We start from the raw sequence: 21,457 nt of genomic DNA, 5'->3' as shown, positions 1-21,457 counted from the left end.
TTGCTATGCGGAAACAACAAACAATTTATGCAATCTGAATACAACTAGTCCATTAAATGAAACCGTTTTAAATAATGCTCAATTGGTTAATAACAGTTGTAGTTGTACTGGTGGATTTCAGGTTTAAACATTTAAAACAATGGCTTCTACATATGACATGCACCATAAAGAAGTTACAAGGTGATAATTGATCAGATATTACTTTTACAAATATTCCACTGAGAAATGTTATTTCTCAAATGTGAATAAATGAGCAGAAGACAATACTGCTGAATGGGAATCACAAAAATATTAATATGCATAACGTGGTATCAATTAGCAATTATTAATCTACACTGAGTTGGTGTAAAGTGCTTTAATGAATCAACACTAGTGGTAATAAAACCTGTGGCAAACGTTCGCACTTCTATGTAAAGACACTGCTCTTTGATAATCATTTATTTAGATTCAGACGCTTCAATGTCGATCTTATGATGAATATCTGAAGATCAAACTAATCAAAATACATCAAGCGTCTTCACGACGTCCTTGTGAAATCCTGTAGTTGGACGACATTACCCATAATGCCATTTCAAGAATGCAGCATGCAGCGAGCTTCCGGGAAAAATCAGACAGTCCAAAGATGGCGGACCTCCTGGGCTCGATCTTGAGTTCGATGGAAAAGCCTCCAACCGTTCACGACCAAGAAAGCAGACGGAAAGCTAGAGGTAGAAAGTTTTAATCCTAAAAATACACTTCCTTACAGTCCGGAAAATGAACCTGTGTGCGCTTGTAGCTTTCCAAGTGAAACTTGAGAAATATCCGAGTGCCCTCTGCGACACTAACGCTGTAATTAAAAGAGCCAATCACCGCCTAAGACATGATAGATGCAAGAACATACGTCATGTTTCTGCAAGTTTGCTGTCGAGAAGCCTCTAGACGTCATAGTTGGTTTGTTTATCTCTTTTTATACATGTAATTTATTAAATCGCTTCATAAATAGACCGTGCTTTGTGTTGAACCACACATGCTTTTATACAAAGTGACTTTCGAAATGAGGAAAAACGGGAGAAAGCTACACCCAGATGCCTGAGCTTTACTGCAGCAGCGGCGTTCTCATAAACAATGACAACGTTTGCTAATGTATTATTTAAATTTTCACTGACAGTTCACATACATGTGGCACTTAAGACATTTTTGTAATTTTATAGTGTATTCTGATTCCTCTCTTGCTCTTACTGTAACTGTGCAGAACAAGCTGCCAGACTGAAGAAGATTGAGGAGAATGAGAAGAGAAAGAAAGCAGAGTTTAGGAAAAAGGTATAACTTATGACTATTTGTCCCGCATAAACATGATCTTATGACATAGTGAGCTTTTGTTTCTGAAAATCATTGTGGTTTTCCATTAGATGGAGAAGGAGGTTTCAGAGTTCATTCAGGACAGCACACTACAGAAGAAGAAATATGACCCAATGGGCAAGATCGAGAGAAGCATATTGTGAGTTTAACATCGTGTTATATTAGAGAGATTTCAGATTGTCAAGTTCAATGTCTGGGATTAGGTTCAATTTTATGTTCTCCAGAATAGCATTATCAGCTGAGGTTTACAAAAGTGCAATGTAAATAATGTTAGAATATGTTTATTTTCAATACATACTGCTATTCTAGTTTAACAAGTATGGCACTGCTCTCTTTCAACTACTGGTTTAACCAGTGGCATGAGTTTTAGGTAGGACTACTAGTTTTCCTGAGTAACATTCAGTTCATGCTAAACGTCTCCATCTCTCTTAGGCATGATGTGGCTGAGGTGGCTGGACTGACATCATTTTCTTTTGGTGAGGATGAAGAGAGCAGATATGTCATGCTGTTTAAAAAGGTTAGTATTTATTGTGCAATTTTCTCTCACAAGGGTCTTTGTAGATGTGTTTCCTTGTATTTAGTATTCTGTATAATGAAACCTATTTATTTATATAGCACTTTATATAATACAGATTGTTCCAAAGCAGCTTGACTTCAATAAACAGGACAATAAGCATGTGCATTTAGCAAAATGCAACAATTATGAAATGACTTAAAATTCAGCTACAAGCAGCTTTACGGAAGACAGAAGTGTCATTATTCAGCTCAGTGTTGATTCAATGTAGTTATTAGATATACTTAAAGGGATAGTTCACCCAAATATGAAAATTTTGTCATTAGATACTCTTCCCTCATGTCGTTCCAAACCCATAAGACCTTTGTTCATCTTTGGAACACAAATTAAGATATTTTTTATGAAATTCAAGTGCTTTCTAACCCTGTATAGACAGCAACGCAACTACCACATTCAAGGCCCAAAAGGGTATTAGGGACATTGTTAAAATAGTCCATGTGACATCAGTGGTTCAACCTTAATTTTATGCAGTTACAAGAATACTTTTTGTGAGCAAAGAAACCAAAATAACAACTTCATTCAACAATTTCTTCTCTTCCGCATCAGTCTTTGACGCGCATTCATGAGAATAGTCAAATAGATAATGTTACTTAGTATCAGTGGTCTTTTAAACCTCGACTGAGCAAGCCAAAAGGTCACAGTGGCTAGGATCCAAGAAATGGATGAAAAAACAACAGGTGAAGCCAGACTCCGTCTCAGACTCAGGACCAGTTCTCCTCTGGCCTGTGGTGTTCTCTGCATTAATGCTTAGCGTGTTTGATTGACTGTGTGTTTCGTTATGAAGAGTTTGCACCATCAGATGAAGAACTGGAGGCTTATCGGAAGGGTGAGGAGTGGAACCCGCAGAAAGCTGAGGAGAGACGTCGGCTCAAGGTAAGATCCTGAATGCTGTGCAAGAACCTGTTCAAAACCTCAAAGAAGTAAGATAAGGAGAGAAAGTTGTTTCATAATCTTGGAGAGATTTGCTTTGAGTTAATATTTCTGTTAGTTCATGTCTGCCTAATTGGATATCTTTTATTTAACTACTTGGAACACCATGTCTAAGTTGGGTATCTGTTTTACTACACTCTTCAGGAACAGGCTGCGCTGGAGATGGAAGAGGCCAGTCACACTCAGAAGAGGCCTGCGTCACCCAATTCAAACTACAGAGACAAATACAGCCATCTGATTGGAACATCTGCTGCTAAAGATGCCGCCCACACGCTTCAAGCCAACCAGACATATGGCTGTGGTGAGTATAATTAAAGGAACTGCACACTTCGTAAAAACACTTCAAATCTGAATCATGCAGGGGAGGAGGGATTTTTTATTTTTAATAAAAAATTATTAAATCAACAAAGGCATACATATTTAGTAGCATAATTGACTATAAAGTAAAACACCAAAGTGAAAAAGCATTACTTTTTCAAACAGGATAGTGAGACAGAAAAATGGGATCTGAAAAAAAAAGTTATGCCTCAAGATGCTCAGTGCACAACATTACATGTTGAAGCACTGTAAGGCTATAACTACGTCTCATTTAAGAAAAGTAATGGTAGTAAAATTGGCCGTTATTCTTCGTGAGGTATAAAATACTATAATTTCTTTCTAACAAATGTGACCACCGGAGGACACAGCTTTTGCCTTGATTTTTAGAATCGTGTTTGTTGTCTTGTTGTTACAGTCCCTGTGGCCAATAAGAGAGACACTCGCTCCATTGAGGAAGCCATGAACGAGATCAGAGCCAAAAAAAGACTGAAGAAAGGCGAGGAGGAAGCCACTGGCAGCGGCAGCAGTGTGTGAAAGCGGTGTGTGTATTTGTGTATATGATCAGTTATTATGCAGAACAGAAGAGTGATTGAACAGTGTTTTACTCCTATAACAATGTTTTACATGAACAGCAGGGTTTGATAAAGATGAATTGTCATGCACATAAAGGCAGTTTGAAACTGCCGCATTATAACCTCACTGTTCAAAAATGCTTTCACCTCTATATTACTGTCCTAAATAATGTGTTTTTAGACATGGTTATTAGAATAAACAGAAACGTGGTGTTTAATATTTAAAATTCCTTTGTATTTTGGCATGGTGATATAATGGCTCTTTTTAAAGTAAAGTCACAGTTGGTCTTAGAATAGTTTTCATTTGCATAAATTGCTTAAAACAGTAATATTTATTGCCTTGACATAACTGTGGTAGGTATGTTTGACTCCATGACCGTTTTAATTTTAAGTCATTAAGCAGTATGTCCTTAAACTAGTAGTTGTTTCTCGTTACTGTTTATTTGCTTTAAATAAATTTGGTTGAGGATAATTTAAAGTGTTCCTTGTGCGTTTTATGTACAGGTGTTGTATGCAGTTTGTTTTTTAGTTCTAATAAGCATATATATCATCTCATCCATAGCTAACACATTTTGTCCATTTACGCTGGCTTATCATTCTGAGCTGTGAATCATTATGTCCTTGGGTATATGGATTAGATGGATCAAACAAATAAAATCATGTGGTGTCATAGATTTCAGCGTCATAGAATTTTTTACGTTTTTTTTTTTAACTATATATACAGTGGGTACGGAAAGTATTCAGACCCCCTTAAATTTTTCACTCTTTGTTATATTGCAGCCATTTGCTAAAATCATTTGTTTATTTTTTTCCTCATTAATGTACACACAGCACCCCATATTGACAGAAAAACACAGAATTGTTGACATTTTTGCAGATTTATTAAAAAAGAAAAACTGAAATATCACAGACCCTTTGCTGTGGAACTCATATATTAAACTCAGGTGCTGTCCATTTCTTATGATCATCCTTGAGATGGTTGTACACCTTCATTTGAGTTCAGCTGTGTTTGATTATACTGATTGGACTTGATTAGGAAAGCCACACACCTGTCTATATAAGACCTTACAGCTCATAGTGCATGTCAGAGCAAATGAGAATCATGAGGTCAAAGGAACTGCCTGAAGAGCTCAGAGACAGAATTGTGGCAAGGCACAGATCTGGCCATGGTTACAAAAAAATGTCAACTGCATTTAAGGTTCCTAAGAGCATAGTGGCCTCCATAATCCTTAAATGGAAGACATTTGGGATGACCAGGACCCTTCCTAGAGCTGGCCGTCCAGCCAAACTGAGCTATCGGGGGAGAAGAGCCTTGGTGAGAAAGGTAAAGAAGAACCCAAAGATCACTGTGGCTGAGCTCCAGAGATGCAGTCGGGAGATGGGAGAAAGTTGTAGAAAGTCAACCATCACTGCAGCCCTCCACCAGTCGGGGCTTTTTGGCAGAATGGCCCGACGAAAGCCTCTCCCCAGTACAAGACACATGAAAGCCTGCATGGAGTTTGCTAAAAAACAGAGAAATAAGATTCTCTGGTCTGATGAGACCAAAATAGTACTTTTTGGGCTTAATTCTAAGTGGTATGTGTGGAGAAAACCAGGCACTGCTCATCACCTGTCCAATACAGTCCCAACAGTGAAGCATGGTGGTGGCAGCATCATGCTGTGGGGGTGTTTTTCAGCTGCAGGGACAGGACGACTGGTTGCAATCGAGGGAAAGATGAATGCGGCCAAGTACAGGAATATCCTGGATGAAAACCTTCTCCAGAGTGCTCAGGACCTCAGACTGGGCCAAAGGTTCACCTTCCAACAAGACAATGACCCTAAGCACACAGATAAAATAATGGAGTGGCTTCACAACAACTCCATGACTGTTCTTGAAGCCCAGCCAGAGCCCTGACTTAAACCCAATTGAGCATCTCTGGAGAGACCTGAAAATGGCTGTCCACCAACGTTTACCATCCAACCTGACAGAACTGGAGAGGATCTGCAAGGAGGAATGGCAAGAGGATCCCCAAATCCAGGTGTGAAAAACTTGTTGCATCTTTCCCAAAAAAGACTCATGGCTGTATTAGATCAAAAGGGTGCTTCTACAAAATACTGCGCAAAGGGTCTGAATACTTGGGACCATGTGATATTTCAGTTTTTCTATTTTAATAAATGTGCAAAAATGTCAACAATTGTGTTTTTTTTTTTTTTTTTTTTTCTGTCAATATGGGGTGCTGTGTGTACATTGAGGGGGAAAAAATGAACTTAAATGATTTTAGCAAATGGCTGCAATATAACAGAGTGAAAAATTTAAGGGGGTCTGAATACTTTCTGTACCCACTGTGAGTGTATATATTTATTTTTTTTCTTAGTTTGGCATTGATATTTTTATTAACTTGTTGTATTATAAACATTTATTGCAATGTTTAACCCATACCCTATTTTTTTCCCTACAATAAAACATTAAATTTTTATGAACTTTTTTTTTTTTTTTTTTTTTTTTTAAATCTTAATATTTAAAAAAAAAAAAAAAAAAAAAAAAAAAAAAAAGCCTGTATTTTCAGTTTATTTTAATTTCTCCTTGGCCATCAGCCCCTGCAGTTCCTTCGTGAATCGCCAGATGGATCCACGAACCTTTGGGAAACTCGAACGTCTCTCGCGATAACTGCAGTTCTCGCACTTCTCGTTGGCCTTGCAGAATTGTAAACAAACGTGTGATCGTAGTTCCACCAAGGGACGAACCAGGCCAGTCCCTCGAAAAACCAACACAGATACACGAGCTGTAAGCTTCGAGAAAGAATTTTTGGGAGAAAACGCCTTGTTACAGCGATTTTAGCGGAGTCAAAGCGAAGACGCGACTGAGGGACATTAACTGGAATACGAGTGATAAGCCAGCTAACGTTAGCTGGCAGACGCTTGTACAGTGAGTAAAGAATTACAGACATCTCAACTACATTTTAACTGAGTCCTTGCCATTATCTAAATTGAATTGTTTGTACACTTGGGATATAAATTGGGTTTTCGGAAATATTATCTTCCATGAGACAATACGGAAGGGGAAGTAACGTAGCAGCCTCCAAATCGGGGATAATCAGTTTTTGGTGAATGATTGTATTTCGTTCATTATCATAGTCACCAGTGAGGAGGTTTGGGATTTTGTTTAGGCCTGATTTGTAGTGTGTTTGTCTGTCAGTAAAGAATTCGCGGTAGAAGTGGGCTTAAAAAGTTGCAATTGTTGGTGGTCGTAAAGTCTGTGTACTGTCCAAGCCTAGCGATAAAGGCTGCTAGGAAATATTACTTTAGGAGAATGGCTAAAATAGTAAAATTTTGTTTTACTATTCTCTAGAATTATCTAGGGTTTGGCGGTAAAATACGCAAATAATCAGTAATGTCATTCCCAATGCGCATCATTTGCCCTTCATTTTGTAAACAAAAATGAAAGTTCCATGTTTGTGGAGAAATCTAGAATAATGAATAACAAAACAATGCGTTACGCATTGCAACACACAATACACAGAAGTTCCTTTGAGAACTTGAAAGCGATAGTCAGCACTAATAGAAAATGACCATGTTCTTCGCACATGTGGTATTTTTGAAGTACTAAGTATCTAATGATTTATCATGATTAGATGGCAGACTTACATACAAATGAAATACTACTACTGTTAATTGGCTAAGATCTCTTAGTTATTGGCTGGTGACTGTAATCTCCAAATGGCCGAATACTAGACTAACCTGTCCGATTGAATTGTATCTCTTGACAACATCAACAAACTAAACGTTTAAAGTGGCAGAATCATAGCTGGGAAATATGCTTCCTTTCTTGTTGTTTTCTGTAGAAACTTGGCTAAAATACACACACACTTGTGTAAATGGTTTATGGGTATTCTCCATACTAGGCGTAATGGTTTTTATACTGTACACACTGTATTTTCTATCCCCCTACCTTAAACCAGGGTTGGCCAACATTGGTCCTGAAAAGCCACAGTCTTGCAGAGTTTCATTCCAACCCTATTCAGGTGCACCTGAACCAGCAAATCAAGGTGTAAGGGTTACTAAAGGTGAGTTTTTATCAACGCTGGATCAAAACTGCAAGACTGTCACAGTGGCTTTCCAGGAGCGATGTTGGTCTCCCCTACCCTAAACCTACCCATCACATTAATAAAAAAAAAAAAAAAAAAAACCACTTAGTATGGTTTTAAAGCCTTTTGTTTTACAAGGAAACAGGAAGGGTCGTCATAAACCATGTTTATGTTGTAATGGCCATGTTGTTATAGACGTGCATTCTCATAATCCGGTATTAAAGAACATGTAAATCAGTTGTTAAACGTGCTATTCAGTTTAATCTCTAATCTGGAGGTTAGTTCATAAAGTTTTTTGCAAAAGTTTTTTTTTCCTCCACCCAAAAAAGGTCCAATATTTGTAAAAAATTATCATTTTTACATCCTCGTTGTCACTCTATGTGGAAAACACTCAATTTGATGGGGCATTGCAACGCTATCTCACGCCAATTCGTACATATTTTACGAGGTGGCTAATTCGTACGAATTCGTACGACCTCACTCGTACGATTTCATACGATTTGGCTAGACCCCAGTAAACGGTTAAGTTTAGGGGCGGGGGGGTTAGGTGTAGGTCATTCGTTACAAATTCATACGAATGTGCAACTCGTAAAATACGTACGATTTGGCAAAAATCGTATGAATTTGTACGAGTGTGGTCGTACGAATTCGTACGAATTAGCCACCTCGTAAAATATGTACGAATTGCCGTGAGATCGGGCTGGGCATTACCTTGAAATGGAAATAAGCATGCATTGCTGTGATTGGCTAATTGTATTTATTTCACAGTTTCTACGGCCTCTTGTACAGCATGCCATGTTGTGTGTTTTGATGCTTGGGATGGCAAGCGCTGTGATAGAGCTGCATATGTTTGAGCCTAAGTCAGAAAAAAAGTGAAACAACACAATCATTTGCAATGCAAAACAGTATAACAATAACTGTTAACATATTTCTTGAAAGACAGTGACCGTAAACAACCACTGTGAAATGTGAAGAACAAACTAAATATTATCTTTCAGTCACTCAGGTACGTCAGTAAAGATAAACTCCAGCCCTGCATTTCTAATGCTCAGCTCTTTAGGGAATCTATGTAGGTGTCCTGGAGATGCAGGTTCTTTACATCCACTAACAGACACGATTCTACCATATTTATATAATATTGAAAGTAGGGTTTGAGGTCTGAAACTTGCAGTATGTTTTTTTTTTTTTTTTTTATTGCAGAGTAGCCTGTTATATATGTAAATATCAAGAACATTTTGATTCTTCTTTTCATGACCCTTTTATAAGTAGGTCAAGACTAGTTTAAAGTGACAATTACAGTTCCTGTTTAGAAAGTCTCAGCATTTGATCTGGCCATGATAATAAGGAACTAAAACTTCCCATTTGCAAATCTACAAAACACGTTGGATGACTTTTAGACACACCTTGTGATGCATGTGTTATCTAATATTTTGTTTTTCTTGAAATGAATGCTCTTTTTGTCATTTCACAAATTCGTTACAGGGAGAGTTTATGAAATAAACCCAACAAAAGTGTTCTGCTTAATCGAGGTTAACACAATTTGGACTAGAAATACTTTTCAAGTAGTTTTACTTCCTTTATAGGTTGTTGATGACTCATGTAAACAGCATTTTCCCAGTTTAGTACCACTTGAAATTGCTAAATGTGCTCAGTACATTTTATGGTCAGGGTTAATTATTTATTGGAAAGATGAGTAAACTGGAATTCTCAGAATGACTTGATATGATGCATTCATATTAAAAGTGGTTCATTTTAAAGAAGCTTTTAAAGGGATATGTCACCCAAAAAAGAAAATTCTGTCATTAATTACTTATGTTGTTCCAAACGTGTAAGACTTTTGTTCTTCTTCGGAACACAAATTAAGATATTTTTGATGAAATCTGAGAGCTCTCTAACCCTCCCATAGACAGCAATGATATTACCACGATCAACACACAGAAACGTAGCAAGGACATTGGTAAAATAGTCCATGTGACATCAGGGGAAAGTGCGCTGGAGGGTCAGAGAGCTCTCAGATTCCATCAAAAAATATCTTAATTTGTGTTCTGAAGATGAACTATGGTCCTACACGTTTGGAACGACATGATGGTGAGTAATTAATGACAGAATTTTCATTTTTTGGTAACTATCCCTTTAAGTAATAGTTTACCCAAAATGAAAATTCTGTCATCATTTACTCACCCTGGAGTTGTTCTGAATCTGAACACAGAAGAGGAGGAGAGGAGGAAGAATTATTATTATTGTTTTTTGTTGTTGTTGTTTTTAAACTGCAAGATGAGTGTCCCGCCCACATTTCACAAGACAATCAACAACCAGCAGATAGAACCTACTCCCGCCCTACATTTTTTTTTTTTTACATAATCTGCTACACTCAGATGTAAGTCACAATATGAAAGAAAATATGTGGCTACTTCTGTTTCATTGGATCTTTAAAAGCTCATTAGTAGGTCACTGCATGATTATGAAATCATTCATAATTACAGGTTTTTTTTTTTGTTGTTAGCACATGACAGATCAGCCATTGCTCACCAGTCTGCAGGCCATGTACAAAACCGTTGATAATCATGATGATTACATCTTGAGGGGAGAAATGATTAATCATGAGTTGTGCTTTCTTAGAATCGATTTGTAAGTCAACAGTTAGGCCTATTTTAAAGTTAAACAAATCTGTATATAAAAAGGGATTTATGTGTTGAAGAGATTATTGAAGAGAAATTCTTTTGAAATTGTCACACTGAAAATGTTTGTCATGTTGAAGATTGTAAAATCATGCTTCTGTATGCAGGTCTTGATTGCCCTCATCAGGACCCAGCCTAATTCAGGATGGTGTATGTTGGGGCGCAGCTGGGCGTATTGGTGCTAGTCTTATTCTGCACTATGTCGCCGTCTCCTGGTCAGGCATATATATATGCTGTAAGTGTCTGCTTTCAGGATTTCATTGGTTTTATCGAGAATTTTATGGTACAGTACATTTGTTGGGTATTTAGTTGCACCAAATCTACACACTTTACCTTTCAACAGTCAATATAAATGTTATAATGTGAAGCAATTGATTGCTTTATAATGGCTTGATACTGCAGCTGCTAATGGCCTATTTTCTATTCTATGCAGCATTACAGTAACATGACCTCCATGCTGTTTGAGGATCTGCCTGCTCTCTTCGGCCCTACTCTGCCAAAAGACGGACTCAGGGTAATGAATCTCTACTTGTAGTTTTGACTAGTTAATAAAGTAACTGCATATGAATAAAATTTGCATATGCATATAAGTGACTAACTTCTTTCTCTTTTGTTCTTTTTCTTTCAGGGTGTGCTGGTTGAAGCTCATCCTCAAAATGCTTGCACACCTATAGATCCTCCTCCAGTTTCTCCCACACCCTCCGATCCCAACAGCACTACAAAATACATTGTCCTTATCCGACGCTATGACTGTAACTTTGATATCAAGGTTAATGTTCTTGCACAGCTGTGCTATTCCAATAGATACCAAAATACGGGCTATAAAAGTTAAAGTGTAAAGTAATATGGTCAACTGACAAGAATATATAAACAACTAAAAGCATATGACAAAAGACAATGTCCCCTTGTGAAAAAGCAGCACAATTTGGCATGCTTCTAAAATATGTATTATGGAAATATTATACTTTAAAAGAATTTTCTTAAGTGTGAAGTAATTGGTTTTGTCCACTTCGTCCATGCTTTCTGACCTTCTTAAGTATGACTTAAGTGCATCTTTGTGTAATTTCATAAGTTCTTCTATTGTCTTGGAAATGTTGTTGCTCCCTAATGTACTGCCAAGAATTTATGGTAAACTAAAATAATCTCAATTGAAACTTGTGTCATGCATTGAAATATATTTGTAAATGTACAATTGTAATGATAAAGTCAAAATCACAATGTAGTTTATTTAAAACACATTAACATCAAGTTTAGTATATTAGTAAGATATAGTATGTTAGTCAACACATCAAAATAAGTGTACTTTGAAGCATGACTAAACATAATGGTTAAAAAGCAAAACTTTTAATTTGACCTTATCACAGAGCAATTTTTAAGAGTAATTAACTGTGTAAAGAAACAGTCATGAAAGTAAATTTTCATTCATGTACAATGAATTACAGAATATGTGAGCAAAAGGTTTTATTTATTTTTTATTTTTTTTGTCTCATAGGTGCTCCATGCACAGCAGGCCGGTTTCAGTGCAGCCATAGTTCACAACATGTACTCTAATTCACTTCTCAGTATGGGATACAGCAATGGTGAGATTGACACACACACATTCTTTTGAGAAATTATGAGAAATAACACTTGTGCATCTTCATAGGTTTGTTGTATATAAGTAATCAGAATACTACAGTCTTATTGGTAACTGAAAAAAATAAAAAGTTTAAGAAATGGACATATAAGCAGTGGTGAATATGTGTATAGAATGTTTGAAGTCTATCTATGGAATTTTTGTAATTTTGCAGATTTCAGTACAGTTGATCCGCTATTGAAAGGGGTTTAAGACATTGTTGTAAGACTTTTACATACTTTATCGTATTTGCAATATAGTCAATTTTTTGTCCATTTTGTTTTTGCTTAGACACCATTGCGGAGGAGATCGAGATTCCTTCTGTGTTCACAAGCTACTATGCCTCTCAGATACTGCGCACCTTTATCATACCAGAGAAAGGGTGAGAATAATAAAGTCTACATGCATTCTTACACAAATTGGAACATAGATGGATATATGAGCAGAACCAGTCATTTGTATACACTTATGTTCTCAGAAAAAAAAGGTACAAAAGCTGTCACTGAGGCAGTACCTTTTCAAAAGATACACCTTTGTACCTTATTTACCCATAAAGGGTGCAATTATATACTTTAAAAAAGTATATTTTAGTACCTAAATTGTATATTAGTATATTTTGAAAAGTTAATATCCTAATGACAGATTTTGTACCTTTTTCTGAATGTACTCCACTATGATTAATATTTCCTATCATTGTAGTATAATACCAGTAGTAAGTGATCAAAGCTATGAAAAAAAAAAAATTGGACATGTGGAAATGATGTAGCGACCTAAAATAGTCAACAAATGAAAACTGTTATAAACTGTCACATAGAATTTTCAAATTCTAAAATACGGAACAGTTTACAGAACTACTCACTCAGCTTCTGGTATCTTTTTTGGATGCTCTTGTAAACAGTAAAGGAGGAATTTCAATGATTTTTTTTTTTTTTTTTTTTTTTTTAATTTGTAACAAAATATCATGCTTAAGCACAATTTGTGTACAACTCTAATTTCAATCAGAGAGCGTTGTGATAAACTTGAATTACTTTACTCAGCTTGCCATCTTTCAGGGCAAAGTTAGTTGTAAAGGTTGTTTTGTGTTTTTAAGGCTGTATGCATAACTTTGTTTGTTGACCCACTTTGCTTTAGGGCTTACGTGATTCTAAAGCCTGAGTTCTCTTTCCCTCTGACCTACTATCTCATCCCCTTCACTGGAGTTGTTGGCATGATCATCATTGTCATGGTCATCATACTGGTCAGTGCTGCTTTATAAATATCATTGTGGATTTACACAAGAATCATGCATGAAAGTACAGGTGTCTAGATTTTTTTCTTTTTTTTAACAAATATTGTAATGATAGTATGATATGCTATATACATATCTTAAAGCTTACAGCTCATGAAAGTCAAAAATCCATTATTCTTCTCTTTTTTTTTCTCTCCACAAAATGATTGGAGCTTTTAAGCCTCAAAAAGGAGCACCAGGAACTATCATAATGTATGAAAAAACTGTAGAGCATGCAGTAGTTTTGCTCACGTCAGGAGTGATATCAAAAAATGTTGTCAGTGTAGGCAGCTATAAAGAGTTTGGAACAGAGTCGATCATGATACATTCATTAGTGGGTAGTAATCAGGGATGCACGTGCACAAGTGGTTCACATACGCTTATTAATGCACAATCCCCGTTTTGGGTCAACTAACTGTAATACTGTACAAGATTTCCATTCAAACTGAAAGCATAAATCTTAAGCTATGTGCTGATAGTTTCAGAGCAAAACACAAAACTGTAACATTTCATTCTCTGACGTGCTTCACTCGGCAGCCCTAAATCTGGCAGTGCATACATTTACTTACTGGCAACCTGGCAAAATAAAAGCTTGCTGATTTTACATTTGAAAATGATGAAAATTCCTGTAAAAATAATAAGTATAAAAGAAAATTTAAATATTAGAATTTTATTTTTTATTATAAAATCATTTATTTTTATTTAATACTAACTTATTAGTTTTAAAATATAATAGCATTATTACGCTTTACTTTTTATTTTATGAAAAATAAATAAATAAAAGTCTTAATAATACTATTATTACAACTAATAATTATTTACATTTTTATAGCTATATTTAATGGGATACAGTACATTCAGGGTGAGCACCAAAACAAATCTCTAGGTGCTCTCATTAGAACCAGACTTATGGAAAACTTATGTTCATCATTGGTAATAATTTTCTGTTTTGAATTGGTCCAGATTGTGCGGTGCGTGCAGCACAGGAAGAGACTTCGCAAAAACAGACTCTCCAAAGAACAGCTGAAGAAAATCCCCACTCACAAGTTTGTTAAAGGTGAGCAAGAGACTTTATTAAAGGTTTATTCAGTATTAAACATTACATAAACTCTATGCACCACATCTGTGGTGTGATTTATTTACCACAGGAAATAGTCTTGACTCCGCCAACAATAACAAACACATTTACTGAAATGCATTATGTACTGACAATCATGTCCAAATATAAAGTTACAAGGCAAAGATATGTCTGAGAAATTCATCACAACTGCTTGTTGTAAATCATTGATATAGTGATATATATATATATTTTTTTTCAAATCATCATGTTTGGGTGGTCTAAATATGATAACAGCACTGAAATCTTATGTGCAGGAGTAGTACGAGCATATACTGGAGTCATTATTGTTAACTAAAACTAAAAGCATAAAAATCATTTTTGGTTCTTAAAATAAAATCAATGTCAACTGAAAGAAAATATAAAAAAACTTAAACTTAATTCATTTCAGCTAGTTTCCAAAGCAACACTTTACATTTTTCATTTAGTTGAAACAATTATAACTAAAATTAAGGATGTAACGATTCACTCAACTCACGATTCGATTCATGATTTTCATTTCACTATTCGAATCTATACAAAATCAAATTTAAGACAAATTATAAATTAAATGTGTCCTTTTATTACTTCTTGGACAAAATGCTGCACGTTTCTTTGTGAATCTGAAATATAACACTATAATAATATACTAATATAGCACTTGCATATTATTGCTCTTTTTTTTTGGTTTTGATTGCTTCTACTGTCTCCATTTGTAAGTCGCTCTGGATAAAAGCGTCTGCTAAAATAACAAATTTAAATATAATGTAAATGTAAATAACAAAACTAAATTGAAATTTTAAAACAAGCCCCAAATCAAATAAATAACACAAAATAAATATCTTCGTATAAACAAAATAAGGCGTTGTCTTTACTCTTTCCATTTAAAATTAGAGGCAACAACTGCATTTTAATCATGATCCAAACAAAGATGCTGCATACATGCAACATGAGCAGTTTCTAATCTAAATTAGATAGTATAATTCCAAAATTTGAAGCAAAAACAAAATAGTTTGACTTCAGTTTTGTGAAACTATACATAATAAATATCTGCATGAGACCAAAACAGCAGACAAGCTGAATGAGATGCATGTTCACGCTCTGCCAGCAGGTGGCGCTTAAAGCGTTTCCTTGGTTTCTGCTGTAAACAAAGCAGCTGCACTTATGAACATTAATATACATTATACAGAGGCAAGATGAAAAGAAAAAAATACCATCTAAACATTTCTAAAGACAGTAAGTTCCCCTCAGACATACATTCATATAAACTCCTGCCCCAAATTGAATTGTGATTTGTTTAGCATCTGAACTGATTTGAATCGTCACATATTTGAATCGATTTTCAACTCACAATTAATTGTTTCACCCCTATTTAGTATTGTGTTTATATATATAAAATAATTATACATTCCAAATCAATAAAAATAAAATCACAAAAACATACAGCAAAATTACTAAAACTTTCACTAAAATTAACATTAAAGAAAAGATTAAAAATATATATTTAATTTGAAATATTAACATAACAGGATCCCAATGATGCTGAAATAACACTGGCATAAACCACGTGGTCAAACAAAGAAAACTCACTGATAACTGGTGTCAGAATACAGAGTGGGTTATGATTGTGAGTGAGATTGTTCTACTGGATCATCTAGCACTTCAGTAATTGCATATTTTTCTCAGGCGATAATTATGATGTGTGTGCGATCTGCCTTGATGAATATGAAGAGGGAGATAAGCTGAGAGTGCTGCCCTGTTCCCATGGTAAGTGAGCTGCTCACGTCTGTGTTTGTTTGCAAAGTGTGAACTTTTATAATTTAAACATATTAAACATTTGGCTGTTAAAGATAAAGTGCACATATATTACAAGAAATTACATGTTATAGTTTGACTTTCTGTTCAGTTGATTTTGAAAAAGCAAAGTGAAACATTTTGAGCTGATTGGACCTAATCAGAGACACATTGGAAGTTTCTCACACACATACTGTTTGACAGAAGTGAAATCATTTTTAAAGGAAATTAAAAATGTACACAGTCACCCATGAGTTCACCAACATTCGAAGAAATGCAAACAACAGTGAATGACTGCAGGCAAAAGTGCTGATTTCACTCATAAAGTTACATCAATAATGAGTGCAAAGAGTTATTTTTCTTATTCAGTATATTTGTCATTTTCTTCAGTGCAAGTGTTTTCATACAGAAAGCACACATATAAATTACACAAATTCTTTGACTTTCTAATAAACATTTAATGCTATATTTGTCATTTCTTTTGTACTGAATGTAAAATTAGCATTGCCTTATTTTAAATTAACAATTTTTAAGTGATTTATTTCTACTAATTTTAGTAAATATTATGTAAAAATAAATACAAATTTCATTGCAAGAATCTGCTATGCATGTGTTGTTTACTATTTTTAGATTAAATAGCGTGATATTATAAATATCAGGCCATCCTGCTCTCTAAAATAATGGCTTCAAAGAATTGTCTCTCAAAATTGTCTCTTAATCTCTGTGTGTAAAAATATTCATGCCTAATTCATAAATCACCAAAACAACCACACCATAACAAAATCTCAATGACTTTCAAAGGGATACTCCATCCCAAAATGAAAATTTTGTCATTAATCATTTACCCCCATGTCGTTCCAAACCCGTAAAAGCTTTGTTTGTCCTCGGAACACAATCTAAGATATTTTGGATGAAAACCTGGAGGCTTGAGACTGTCCCATAGACTGCCAAATAAATATCAGTGTCAAGGTCCATAAAAGGTATGAAAGTCATCGACAGAATACTCCATCTGCCATCAGACGTGCAATCTGGGTTATATGAAGTGACAGGAAGACTTTTTGTAAGCAAAGAAAACTATACGACAAAAAGAATGACTTTATCCAATAATTGTTGACAGATGTTGACAAAGGAATTATTGGATAAAGTCATTCTTTTTGTTTTCTTCGCTTACAAAAAGTGTTCCCCTTGATATAACCCAGATTGCACATCTGATGGCAGATGGAGTATTCTGTCGACGACTTTCATACCTTTTATGGACCTTGACACTGTTATCTATTTGGCAGTCTATGGGACAGTCCGAAGACGAACGGAGCTTTTACGTGTTTGGAACGACATGGGGGTAAGTGATTGACAATTTTCATTTTGGGATGGAGTATCCCTTTAATTTTTGTGTAATAAGTGGCATTTAACTGTGAGCTTGAATTTTAAACTGCAAAGAAAAAAAAAGAAAAAATTGTTGTGCATGTATTATTTAATATCTTAAATTTAAATAGTGCTTTCTTACAGTGCTTGTGAAAAGTTTGGAAACATTTTATGATTTTTCCAGGGTTAAAATGATTTATATTATGCTTTCATACAGCACTTGTGAAAAGTTCGGAAACATTATGATTTTCTATAATTTTGTTATATTGTTTTTATTTAAAATGACTGTTTTCTATTTGAATATATTGTAAAATGTAATTTATTTCTGGAATAAAAAGGCTGAATTTTCAGCATCATTACTCCAGTCTTCTGGAGTCATTCTAATAAAAAAAAATTATTTTAGTTATTTTAGTTATTTTAATTTGTAATACTATTTCACAGTATTAGTGTTTTACTGTATTTTTGAGCGTTCCTTGGAGAGTTTAAGAAACTTAATTAAAAATACTGTATGTACTGTATGTACTGTATGTAAAAAAACAGTACTGTATGTATTGTTAAAATAGAATTTTAAAGGAATAAAGAGCTATTTTTTTGTCCCTGTTCAGAATACCATAACATAGCTATTTTATGTTCCGTTATTCAGCTTACCACTGCAGGTGTGTGGACCCCTGGCTCACCCAAACTAAGAAAACCTGCCCAGTGTGCAAGCAACGTGTGACCCGTCCCAACCCAGAGTACTCCGAGTCTTCAGATTCTGACGGAGAGTCAGGGCCACACGAGGCTGAAGAGGAAGGAGTGACCAGCGAGGCTGATTCAGAGCGCACACCTCTCCTTCGGCCCTCCAACCCCTCGTCCCCCGCCTCCTCCAGCCCGCCTCCCACTTACGCCTCCACAGTAACGTCAGAGGCAGCCGTCGCTACAGTAACAACCGCCGCAAAGTGCTTGCCGCACGCACCGCAGCCTGACGTGCCCCTGCTGGGATACGATGAGTACTACTCACCCGTAGAGGACTCGGATGAAGGTACTGATGAGGAGGAGGGTCACCCCTCAGATAGCGATACCGCAGAGCTTATCGGACGGGGTGCTGTGCGAGTCTGAGGGGTCAATTAAAAACAGCTTTGGTTGTTATAGGGTGTGTTTTCTCTGTTGTATATCACAGAGCTCATATTTAGCGCACTCCAGTCTCGCTGAGATATGCATCCACCTAGCTAGTGCGATCAACACTACACAGCAATTTTTCTTTTCGACCCTAAAATTTGGTCCATGTCCAAATAGAAGTTAAACGTAACTTTTTGTCGTCAAGTGAATGTAACGGTTTCTTAACAAAATAGTCCATCCATAAATAAATTAGAACAGATAATTTACTCGCCCTCATGTGATTGCAAACCAATATGGATTTCTTTCTTCCCTGAAAACACTTTCTAGCAATAAGCTGATTAGTTGTGCTTGGTTAGGGAGACTTACAAAACACTGTTCTACAAGACAACAGCAACAAAAAAAAAAACCCACTGTCAAAGCTGTACACGTGTAAAGCCTGAATATGTGGAAGTACAAATGAGATTTTAAAGTTGCGTTGTGTTGAATGATGATGGTTCACACAAAAATCAAACATCTTTCATCAATTACTCAACTCTTGTGTCGTCCCAAACCCATAAGACTTCCATTAATCTTTGAACACAAACACTCATCTGTTGAAAGTCCATGCAACCAACAATTTAATGCATTAAAAACATTCAAAAAAGACATCATAAAAGCAAAATCAGTCAGAATATAAAATTAAGTGTAATTGAAGTCTTCTGAAGAATTTATTTGATGAACGGACTAAATTTAGGCTTTTTCTCATACACGCATACATAGAGAATATCAAAATATGGTAAACTCAACTGTACTCACATGGTGTGTATAGACAAACCTCACTGATTCTTTCGTGTCAAGCAAGTATAACTGAGTTTTCTTTTACCATATTTTGATGTTGTCATGTAAGTGTTTATTAAAATTTATATGTGAATAAAATCCTAAATTAAATCAGTTTGTTATATAAAGTGACTTAAAGACTAAACTGATTAGGAGTTCATATGGATTCCTTTTATGACCTTTTTATGAACTTGTTGAAACTTGAAAGTTTTGGGTCAGTAGACATTCAATTGTGGGACAGAAATCTGTCAAGTTTCATTTAAAATATCTTCATTTGTGTTTTGAAGATGAATGAAAGACCTATTGGTTTAGAATGACATGATAGTGAGTAAATGATAACGATTTAAATTTTTAGTTGAACTATCCCTTTAAATTCTGCTTTGTTCCTTGCACAAAGCTGTCATATGACTTCACGAGATGTAGAATGTAGCACATTAATCACGTGGATTAATTTAATGGTGATTGATTGTCATTTTGGGAGCTTGGTCAGCTTCCTTATTCTACTAAATTTCTCCATTTGGGTTTCACTAAGAAAAAAAACTCAAAATGATGGTGAGTAAATAGTGACAGAATTCTCAAAATTGTGGGTGGACTATTTCTTGTTGTCACCATTTATGTGCAATACGGACAGGTTGCCAGTTTGTAAATTAGTCATTTCATTTTATTTATACATACAGAGGCCACACAAAAATTATTGCAGACTTCCGACTTAGCGTTTTTGAAAACTAACTTGTTTTATGTTATTTTTAGTAAACACCTGCATAAATCAACCTGTTTAACCGATCAGACGATACCATTCTACAGGATGTCTTTAGGTTTTTACAACAACAAAAATTCCTTTAAAATCTCTCTTTTTTTTTTTTTAATACATAAGCTGTCTGAACCAGTTCCTTGTTCCTCTTTTTCTGCATTATATAATGACATTATTCTCTCTCATATTGATATACAGTTAATACATAAGGTTGCAGTTAAAAGTTTTATTAACGTTATTGATGCAAGCTGTAAAGCTGGATGGACAAACGGTCTTATTCTTTGTTTAATATAGATATTTGCAATATAAATGCTAGCTGCTGTTTGAAATTCAAATTGACTTTGATCATAGCTGACAGTGTATTGACTTAATAGCGATGTTCATAACCTTTTACTGTCCTGTTCGCATCTCAGATGAATAAGGTACCTTTGTTGTCTGTACTAAATAAACCTGTGCCTCCTCCAGATATTCATTTGTAAATGTAACACCATCTGTTTCTTCCTTTAAATCACTAATGAGTCAAATGAATGTCATGTGTCTGTTTTTCTTTCCAAACTTTCATTTTTATTGTGGTTTCACTTTCAGTTCAAGGTTCAAACTCAAGTCTTTGACGTCACTGACATGGAAATCATAAATTGAAAGTCAATGAGACAAAACATTCAGCTCTATTTGTCTAAAATTTAAAATATAAAACACTGTAATGCTGTGCCCTGGGACTGGGAGGCCTTTTTCTAAAAAAAAAAAAAAAAAAATTTATATAAAAATAAATATAAATAAAAAGAGTTGTAAATAAATTGTAGAACAACTATTTGAGATTTAATTGTATATGATTTCCTGTGGTTAAACGGAACGGGTTCTTTACTGGACAATCAAATAGACATACTATCACGTAATTCAGCTCATGCCGTAGAATGGCTTTGTAGGTTTGTGTAAGTGAGTGTAAATATCTATTAAATTATCCATTTAATATGTATACAGCTTAATTTTACATTGAATAAACTGGTAAATAAATAACGGGATTTTCGCAACAATTTATACAATGAATTTCTGTGGATAAATATAAACTACTTGAACTCATTTAAAAATAACAAAGTTTAAATTACATGTAACCATATTATAATAAAAGTGTTTCAATGTTTGAAATCAGAGACTTTTTCGTTTTTTTTTTTCAAGATAATTATATA

The 21,457-nt window shown here is 35.1% G+C and overlaps 2 protein-coding genes across 3 annotated transcripts; both read left to right on the top strand.

Moving 5' to 3' along the window:
* The first annotated feature begins 399 nt into the window (after window positions 1–399).
* On the top strand, window positions 400–4,406 carry spag7 (sperm associated antigen 7). Of its 2 annotated transcripts, none has more exons than XM_042725111.1 (7): window positions 400–707; window positions 1,232–1,299; window positions 1,389–1,477; window positions 1,771–1,856; window positions 2,697–2,785; window positions 2,987–3,143; window positions 3,576–4,406. In XM_042725111.1, exons 1-7 carry the CDS (start codon window positions 578–580, stop codon window positions 3,692–3,694), a joined length of 738 nt encoding a protein of 245 aa, XP_042581045.1. In that variant the 5' UTR covers window positions 400–577; the 3' UTR covers window positions 3,695–4,406. The 2 variants fall into 2 exon arrangements, with proteins under 2 accessions (XP_042581045.1, XP_042581046.1); XM_042725112.1 differs by lacking the exon at window positions 400–707 and adding an exon at window positions 753–930.
* A 1,968-nt stretch (window positions 4,407–6,374) lies between these two features.
* On the top strand, window positions 6,375–20,801 carry rnf167 (ring finger protein 167). Its single transcript, XM_042725108.1, has 10 exons — window positions 6,375–6,637; window positions 10,582–10,709; window positions 10,908–10,988; window positions 11,103–11,243; window positions 11,967–12,054; window positions 12,381–12,471; window positions 13,221–13,326; window positions 14,320–14,413; window positions 16,139–16,219; window positions 18,252–20,801. The coding sequence occupies exons 2-10, from the start codon at window positions 10,620–10,622 to the stop codon at window positions 18,704–18,706; spliced, it is 1,227 nt and encodes a 408-aa protein (XP_042581042.1). The 5' UTR covers window positions 6,375–6,637; window positions 10,582–10,619; the 3' UTR covers window positions 18,707–20,801.
* The last annotated feature ends 656 nt before the right edge of the window (window positions 20,802–21,457 follow it).

This window comes from Cyprinus carpio, chromosome B5 (genome assembly GCF_018340385.1).
Source record: "Cyprinus carpio isolate SPL01 chromosome B5, ASM1834038v1, whole genome shotgun sequence".
NCBI classification, from domain to species: Eukaryota; Metazoa; Chordata; class Actinopteri; order Cypriniformes; family Cyprinidae; genus Cyprinus; species Cyprinus carpio.
The sequence above is the reverse complement of the archived record's forward strand: the minus strand, read 5'-3'. Positions and strand labels throughout refer to the sequence as shown.